This window comes from Physcomitrium patens, chromosome 1 (genome assembly GCF_059467195.1).
Source record: "Physcomitrium patens ecotype Gransden chromosome 1, ASM5946719v1, whole genome shotgun sequence".
NCBI lineage: Eukaryota > Viridiplantae > Streptophyta > Bryopsida > Funariales > Funariaceae > Physcomitrium > Physcomitrium patens.
In genome coordinates, this window is record NC_143410.1 from 27,161,196 (window position 1) to 27,170,597 (window position 9,402).

The 9,402-nt window shown below is 31.5% G+C and overlaps 1 protein-coding gene across 1 annotated transcript; it reads right to left on the bottom strand.

Moving 5' to 3' along the window:
• Nucleotides 1-326: 326 nt before the first annotated feature.
• On the bottom strand, nt 327-2,373 carry LOC112294237 (elongation factor Tu, chloroplastic). The gene is made up of 2 exons (XM_024544544.3): nt 1,635-2,373; nt 327-1,381 (listed from the first exon to the last, which is right to left on the bottom strand). Exons 1-2 carry the CDS (start codon nt 2,244-2,246, stop codon nt 566-568), a joined length of 1,428 nt encoding a protein of 475 aa, XP_024400312.1. The 5' UTR covers nt 2,247-2,373; the 3' UTR covers nt 327-565.
• Between the last annotated feature and the right edge of the window lie 7,029 nt (nt 2,374-9,402).

Sequence of the window (9,402 nt, forward strand, 5' to 3'; positions counted from 1 at the left end):
GTCCTACAAGTGAATCTCCTGTCCACAACCAGTCCAACATCGCAATTACAATTCTCTATCCGAGAATAATACCATCACCAAACCAACATACAAGCACATAAAAGCGGCCATCACATGTACTCTAGCATATTTACTGCACCACACTTCTATACGATCTGAATATGTCCCTCGCAAGCCAACCAAATCCAAACCTTTATAGGAGAGACCATAAAAACCAAGCACCAGCCTGACACCCCAAAAGTACCCCATCACAACCACATCAAAACAACTCTCCACATCGCAGCAGCATTCATACCACTGCACATATGCTCCCACACCACCCACACTTGCAAAAAAATTACTGGTTCCATTCATCCAGTCCCACAAAGATATCCACTGCCCATACCAGTGGCTGCGTTTCCCTACTCCTCTACCTTCTTCTCTTCACTCCCTACTCGTCTGAGCCTTCCGCACCGCACCGACGGGCCTCTACACTCCCCCCGCTGCCAGACTCATCCTCCAATGTCCTATCACACACACTCTAACCAGCCCCCTACCCTCACCACCCTCACCCTCACCCCACCATCTACGTCATGATCTTCGATATCACTCCCGCGCCCACCGTCTTGCCTCCCTCCCGGATGGCGAACCTCATCTTCTCCTCGCACGCCACCTCGTTGATCAGCTCGATCGTCAGCTTCACCCTGTCTCCCGGCACCACCATGTTCGCCTCCTCGCCCTGGTCCGTCTGGATGCTCAGAATTCCTCCCGTGCAGTCCGTCGTCCTCATGTAGAACTGCGGCTTGTAGCCCTTGAAGAATGGCGAGTGTCGCCCGCCCTCCTCCTTCTTCAGCACGTACACCGACGCCTCGAACGTCTTGTGCCCCTTGATCGTCCCCGGCTTCGCCAGCACCATCCCCCTCTGGATGTCCACCTTCTGGATACCTCGCAGCAACACCCCCACGTTGTCGCCCGCCATCGCCTCGTCCAGCAGCTTCTGGAACATCTCCAGACCCGTCACCGTCGTGCTCCTCGTCTCCCGCAGCCCCACGATCTCCACCACGTCTCCCAGCTTCACCACGCCCCTCTCCACACGCCCCGTCGCCACCGTTCCACGCCCCGTGATCGAAAACACGTCCTCGATCGCCATCAAAAACGGCAGCTCCGTCATCCTCTGCGGCACCGGGATGTACTGGTCCACGTTGTCCATCAGCTCGAAGATTTTGTCCACCCACTTGTCGTCGCCCCTCTTGATGTTCTTGTTCTCCGGCTTCATCAGCGCCTCCAGCGCCAGCAGCGCCGATCCCGACACGATTGGGATGTCGTTTCCGGGGAACTCGTACGAGGTCAGCAGCTCCCGAATCTCCATCTCCACCAGTTCCAACAGCTCCTCGTCATCCACCTGCGCATTCCCCAGTGCCCCTCCCCGTCAGCGCCCCACTCCCGCCAATTGCCCCAACAATTCTCACACACCCACCGCTCACTCCTGCCTAAACCCTCTCCCCAACCCCCCACCCCCCCTGCAAACCCTTAAACCCTATTCCCTCCCTCGCCCCCACACCTTGCGCCATCCCCCTGCCCCCACCAAAACAAACACACAAACAAACAAAACCCCAGTTCCCATCCCAATTCACCACAATCCCCGCCCCTCTCACCTGGTCTTGCTTGTTCATGAACACCACCATGTTCGGCACGCCCACTTGCTTCGCAAGCAGGATGTGCTCCTTCGTCTGGGGCATCGGCCCGTCCGCGCCCGACACCACCAAGATGGCTCCGTCCATCTGCGCCGCTCCCGTAATCATGTTCTTCACGTAATCCGCGTGCCCGGGGCAATCCACGTGAGCGTAGTGCCTGCTCTCCGTCTCGTACTCCACCGTCGCCGTGTTGATGGTGATTCCACGAGCGCGCTCCTCCGGCGCGGCATCGATCTCGTCGTACTTCTTCGCCACACCGCCTCCCGCAGCGGCCAGCGCCATCGTCAGCGCGGCCGTCAGGGTCGTCTTCCCGTGGTCGACGTGCCCGATGGTGCCGATGTTCACATGGGGCTTCGTCCTCTCGTACTTCTCACGAGCAGCGCGCACCACCAATGTCGACGCGCCCTTCCTGCCCTTGGCCTCCGCGGCGCCTCCCATCACCACTTGCCCCACGAACGACGACGGGCTCAGAACCGCCACCCTCACGCTGGGCGCGGCATTGCCACGGGCAGCGCTGCTGCCGGCAACGCACCCAGAAACCGCAGCGCGGCTGACATCCGCGACGCAAGCCATGCCTTCAAATCTCAAATCTCAAACTTGACGAAGCCTAGCTGACTGAGTGACAGAAGACTCTAAATTGAAGATGGGTCTGCGAGAGCACCACTCAGACGAAAGAGCGCAGGGCCGTGAGGCAAGACTGATTTTTCGCAATGGAGAGCATTGAGGACATGGGGGGGTGCTGTATGCAGGGGAGCGAGCCTGCTGATGGGGTGGTGCCATGGGTCTGTGCACCCCAGGATGTGGATAAGGCGCTCCAACTTTGTTCCTGGCTTGGATTAGCGACCTCATCCTCTTCGGTGACGCCCTGCGCTTTGCCCACTTCGCGCTCCCCTGCTTGAGTTCGCGAAGTAGGGTGCGGGGCGAATGGTGGACACGGACGCTTCTCGCACCCTTGTGTGCCTGTGGAACCATGCCGGCCCTTCGTTACTCCTTCAAAGTTAGGACTGTAATTGCTCGCCTTTGTTCCAAGGCTTGGGAACTGAAACATTTTCACATTTTGAGCTGCCTATATATTAATCAAGGACCATTGTGGTTGAGTGGTTTTGGTTTGGATGATTGTTGGGTTTAAACATGTACGAAAAATGCATAATAAGTTGTTTAAATTAATATGCTTCGGAGCTTCCTATGATGCTTTTAGCAAGAGTTTCTGTGTGCATTTTGCATGCATCAATGCTTAATGAATTCCATTATTTTTATTTTTTTTATTCGTTTCCTTCACTATCCTTGTAATATATTTTTTGAAAACATGAAACATGAATTACATGTGTTAAAATGTTGATTGCTATATAATTTTACACAGTAATACTAGTTAGATATTTTGGTATTAAATTTGATTTCAGTGAAGATCGGATTGACTTACCAAATGGAAATATTGAATATATCATATAAAGAGACAGATTGTCATGTCGATAATTGTAGAAGTTATTGTATGGTTTTTAAACGGAAAAAATTCTTTAATCTTGAATTTTTATGAAATTCATTAGGACGAATCTATGGAAGTTTGATACTCTAGTTTCACCAAGTCAATTACATAATTAATTAACAAAATCAATTGTAAATAGCTGTAAATGATATCTTAAATTAAAAAGTAAAAGTTACATTGAATATATTAGAATGCATCTCATAGTTAAAATTCTTTTTTCATATCCATGACTTAGTAATAAAACTTTGTAAAAACAACAAAGAATGACTTGAATTAAAAATTGGTATTTGAGAATAGATACCATGTGATGAAAATATGTACTAAGTTTTAATACAAATAATTTATTTCTTAAGGATCAATTCAAATTAATATATAAGTAAACTAAAGTCTATAAGATTTGATACTTTGTGTAATTTTTTAATATTAATGAGTGATTACAATCTATCAAATATGGTTGTTTAAATTATTTTCTATTCTTAAGTACTAAGGTTAGTTTCTCACTTTTATATTTAATTATTATGATTCAATTAAAATTTAAAAAGATTATCTTTTTCTAAATTCAAAGGAAATTTATTTATTTAAACTATTTTTTAGATAGTAGTTCAAATCAACATAAAAAAATCAGATTTTTTTTAATTTATGATTTATATTAAAATTTACAAATCAAAAAAACATCTACAATAATGACAAACAATTGAACTAATGACCAATGACATACTAATAAGTTGTAAATGAGTTGTAAATTTAATCAAGACCTACGAAGATGTACTTTTGATAACTACAACAATAATGATGCTAACCTAATTTTAAAATGATGTTAACTTTATTTTTTATTTTTTAGAAAAATAAAATTTAAAAATTCATTTATAATAAGAGATATTCTTTTACTTCCAAAATAAAAATAAAAACAAAAATAATTATAGTTTAACAAGACATAACCTCTACATTAAAATTTTAGATAGTTAATATTTTATTTTTTAAAATATAATGCCAAAAATCTAGGCAAGGTAGTTTTAAGTGGGAACTTCTATTGTATCTATTAGAAATTATTAATATTAGATATTTTAAAAACTACCTAACCTAGATATAACTTAAGTTAAATTTAACCTTCGTTACCTGCCTACATTTTAAACCTATCTTGCCTATTAAATAATGCCAAAAATTCAGGAAAATCGGATCAAATTTAGAAAATATCTAATATTTGATATTAAAAAGGTCTAATATCAATTATAATAATGTCTAATATTAACAGATAATATGAAATATCAAAATTTATTAATTCTATAATGTAAATAATAAATAAAGAATATTCATTTTTACATTCAAGTCAATACTAGTTAGATTCTCCTAATGTCTTGTAATATGCACAAGACCATTACAATAATGTTTGCAAAGCTTTAATTTAATAAACTAACATCCAAAAATTGACAATAAAGTTCATTGAAATTTATCTAATCATAATATATATATATATATATATATATATATAGTAAATGTAATAAATCGTAATCATCATATGATTATATAAAATATCAGTTAATACATCTGCTTAATATCACATTACATATCTTGTACATATTAAGAGGTCATCTAATTGGACATTGGTTACCAAGTTTTGTAAGTTTTTTATTCTAAGATTCAAAAATATTACCTTTAAATCTATTGCAAAAATTCAATCATGTGTAATGAATAATATGTGTAATTAATTTTTATTATTCTAATTCTAAATATATGTATAAGTAACTAGATTCATAATTTTTTTTTAAGATATGAAAAAACTTTAATATATAATACAAGATAATATTAGCATATCAAGTTATTTTTACATAATAAATAATAAGACATAAAAATCCTGTAAACAACTATTTTAAAAAATAATAATGAATATTAGAAGATAAAAAATTTAAATAATTTTTATATAATCTTGATTTTTTTAAAATAAATCATAAATTAATTAATTAATTAATATACATAAATACAAATATAATAAACTAAAAATCGTAATTAAAATTTTCATATTTAAATAAAATTTCAATAAATTCATCAATCATAATTGGCTTTTGATTAATTTTTTTAAGTATTATCAATAATCTATTGACCTTAACACCAAGAAATTATTGCATAGAACCAAGTTTGAGTAAAGAATTAGAGAAATAAACATTAAAAAATTATTTAAATATAACTATATATATATATATATATATATATAGATATAATATAAGAAATAAGTAATATATATTTGGTTGATAAAACTCTTCTTACTAAATATCACAAAAGCTCTCTAACTAAGCATTTGACATATAATTGTCTCTAATTGATTTGCAAACACAAATACTACTTATAAAAAAATTTAGAAACTTAAAATTTATAGTTAAAGCATCTCACAAATTATATATTTTCTTTTAAATATATATTTTAAAAAATTAAATGCTATTTCTTTATCTATTGTATGAAGCAATAAAAAATTTATCTTCGTTAATTTTAATTTATTTATCTTTTTTTTAGCTATTGAATGAAAAATTTATGGTTTTTTAATTTAACATAACCACGTTATTTATTTTTATTTTTTAAAATATAAAATTTCTATTATTATTATTTTTCTATCCTTTATTTAGAGTATCTTATAATTTATTTATAATTATTGATTCTTTCTTGATTGATTTAAGATAACTCAAAGTTATTGAAAAATTATTAAAATTTTTTATTATAGTTTTTTTTATATAACACTAGAATTATTTAGTTTATAAAAATTCTTGTAGAAGTTTTATAACTCTTGAATATTACAAAATTCAATATTATTTATACTATATCAATAAATGGAGTTTTATCTTATAAAATAGAAAAACATTAAATATGTGCCAAATTCAAAACCTTTTTAAAGAACCTTATGAAAAATATAACTAAATAAAAAAATATTAAATAAATCTCAAAGATGTAATAAATAATAGTTTTATTAGAAATATATGTTAATTATAATCTTATACATATTATTATAACATTCATAACAATTAAATTATGGTAAATTATTTTTAAGAATAAATTGCAAGACCAAGTTTCTTCTATTACTTGTAAGTTTTTATATTATCTTATACATATTAATCTTCAGTTCTAATATTGTAAGTCAATTTTTATTTTTTTAAGAATCACATAAAATAATTTATTTAAAAATATGTAATATTATAAATTTTTTTGTAGATGAAACTAAAAAAACTCAAATATAAATAAATATAAGCAATTGAACCATCTAATTAAAGTATTAATTTACTCTTATCATCTATCAACTTGAAAATAAAAAAACAATTGTGTAATATATTCACTAATACAATAATTAACTTCTTATAATTTATATGTTAGAGATTTAGAACTTCAATCAAGAAGGAAAAGCTACAAAGATAATAATAAATGATTATTGTCAAGAATAAAAAGGCCTAAAGACCACAAGAAGAATTAACTCAAAAAATGAATTGATCTATTATACTTTAGAAGATTCTTTAAAGGTTCTAAAATCTTTTAAGTATGTCCATTACATTGCCTAACTCTGAGCAACAAATTCCACAACAAGAATTGATATTTTTTTCTTTGTATTTGTAAAAAATCCAATATTTATCATTTTTTAAAATTAAAATTTATTTTTTAAAAATTTCTATTCAATGGATGAATAGATTCTTCCAATATTTTGATGATCCAACTTCATATTAAAAATGTCTACTATATAGTAATTGATGTGATTGTTGATGTGGTTGATCCTTCAATGAAACTTCGAGCTTATGATTTTTAAGCCCTATAAGAATCTTCTAATTTAACATATTAAAGTTACACCAATATAATTTCAAAATACAACTTAAATACTAAATAATCAAAATATAAAATATAATGCACTAATGATGTTATTGGTTGAATCTTTCATTCTTATATTTGATTTGATATTGGAGATTCTTCTTGAAGTCATTTTTATTAAAATCATAATTATGACATCATGATCTTTGATGACTTGGCTTGAGTTTGTAATAATAACAATAATTAAAGTCTGATATCTTCACTAATATAATAATACAATTAGATGAAGGATCCCATAATCATTCTTTGATGTGGTAATTTTTATAATTTATAATATATTTTATTTTTTTATTTTTTATTTATATATTAATAATTTCTTTAATTTCATATTCATCTTCACAATCAATTTTAACTAAAGATAGAATTAGAAGTTTTCTTCTTAAAATTTTTGAATGATTATTAATATTTAATCAAGAAATATAAAAGACTAGATGGACTTTTATAGTTGTTGAAAGTTTAAGATAATGACTAACCTCATTAATTTGTTGTATGATATCAAATGGTTCCAACCTTTGATAGTCTAACTTCTTTAATAGTTGCTTTGTTTGAATGTTTTTTTTTCAAAATTCATACTTTACTTCCCATTTTGAAAATTGGTTGAACTTTTTGTTGACAATCTATATAGTCTTTGAATTAATCTTAAACGTTTGTAGTTGATATATCAACTCTTAATGAATTTTTGCACAGTTTACAAAGAATGGTGTTTGTTTAATTGGTGAATCTATAGTATTATTATAAAAAAATTCTACAAGTAAAAACTTGGTTTAATTGTCTTTTTGATAATTTATGTGCAACAAAGTTATTGCTTCAAAATTAAATTTGAATATTGTTTTGATCATCAATTTGCTGTTGATATCGTAAAGAAAGATTGATCTTATCTTTTCAGATCTAAAATAAGTTCTTCTAAAAGTAAGAGATAAATTGTGTACTTTATTCTAATCCAATATCATTAATAAGTCTATAAAGTTAAATAAATATTATCAAAAAATAATTTAGAAATTTGTTTTTTAGTTTAAAATGTAATATATAATATAAATTATTTTATCTTGAATAACCAATTGACTACCAAAAAAATAAAATCTTTTGAATTAAAAATTTAAAGACTAATTATAAAATCTATATACATAAATAATTATTGGCTTTTAAGTATAGAAAGTAGATAAAGGAGCTTATATTATTGATGTCTTGGTAATTTTGCTCTTAAATAAGTATCACATGGTTTTATAAAATCTTTTATAAATTTCTACATTTGAGGCTACCAATAATTTTTAGATATCAATTCTATAATCTTGTAGGAATCAAAGTATTAAGCAATTAAAAAATTAAATCATAATTATAAGATCTTCAAGTGTATCAATCTAAAAAATACATATAAAAGTATATTTTAATAAATTAAATCTCTTTTAAACCTTTAAAAAGACTTTTCTTAATACTTAAAGGTTTTTTAATATGCACAATAGATAGATGTTATTTGATAGTTTTAAAATATTGCATGTCTTTAGACAAAGGCAAAGTCAATGCTTTAATTTGAAAATTGGATGGCTTCAATATTATTGAATTTTATTTATCTAAAATATCATCACTTGATTTTTAGAACCATATATGATTGTTAAGATAGAATATTTGGGTTTTTTTATTTTAAGATTTCTATATTTATAAGGAATTAAAAAATAAAAATATAACAATGACATACTCCAATGTATTTGCTAATAATTCAAAACTTATTCACTTATAAAACACTCAAGATTCTTATGATTTGTATATCCTATGATTGTATATTGAATTCCTCTCAAAAAAATGTTGTCAATCTTCAAATGTATCAATAATGGTAAGAAGTTTTTTATCATAGAACTCATAGTATATTTTAGTTGCAAAGAACTTAAAAGATTAGAAGGCCATGTAATGAAATTTTTTATCTTCTCCATATTGAAATTATATTAATTCTATAGCAAATTCTGATGCATCTACCTCCATAAAAAATGGTTCTAATAAATTTGAAAAATTTGATATTGAAGTTGGTATAAAAGATTTCTTTAATATCTTCAAAACATATTTTATTTTTCCATCTTGAAAGAATATTTTTTGTTCATTTAGTTGTATAAGTAATACAATGATTGTCACAGATATACATATGTACTCTAATAAATACCTATATGATTAGATAGAAGTAGGTAAAAATATTTAAAAGTAGTTTAATTTCATGATATCTTTTAGAGAAGCTTTCTTGAAGCTTGATAGATACTGCTTTAATTTAACATGTGTTTATAGTTGATTGATAGACTAGAAACATGGTCATTAAGTTAATCACATATTAGTAGCTTACAAAACAAGCTAATTATGCGACGCACATATAAAAAACTTATTTTGCAAATTAGGATATGTATCTTGCAAATTCAACATGTTTTGGAG

Excerpts from the sequence above, each read along its gene's own strand:
- LOC112294237 (XM_024544544.3), bottom strand. The coding sequence starts at position 2,246 with ATGGCTTGCGTCGCGGATGTCAGCCGCGCTGCGGTTTCTGGGTGCGTT. Across the intron at positions 1,382-1,634 it reads TCATGAACAAGCAAGACCAG|GTGGATGACGAGGAGCTGTT; the intron begins GTGAGAGGGGCG and ends GGGAATGCGCAG.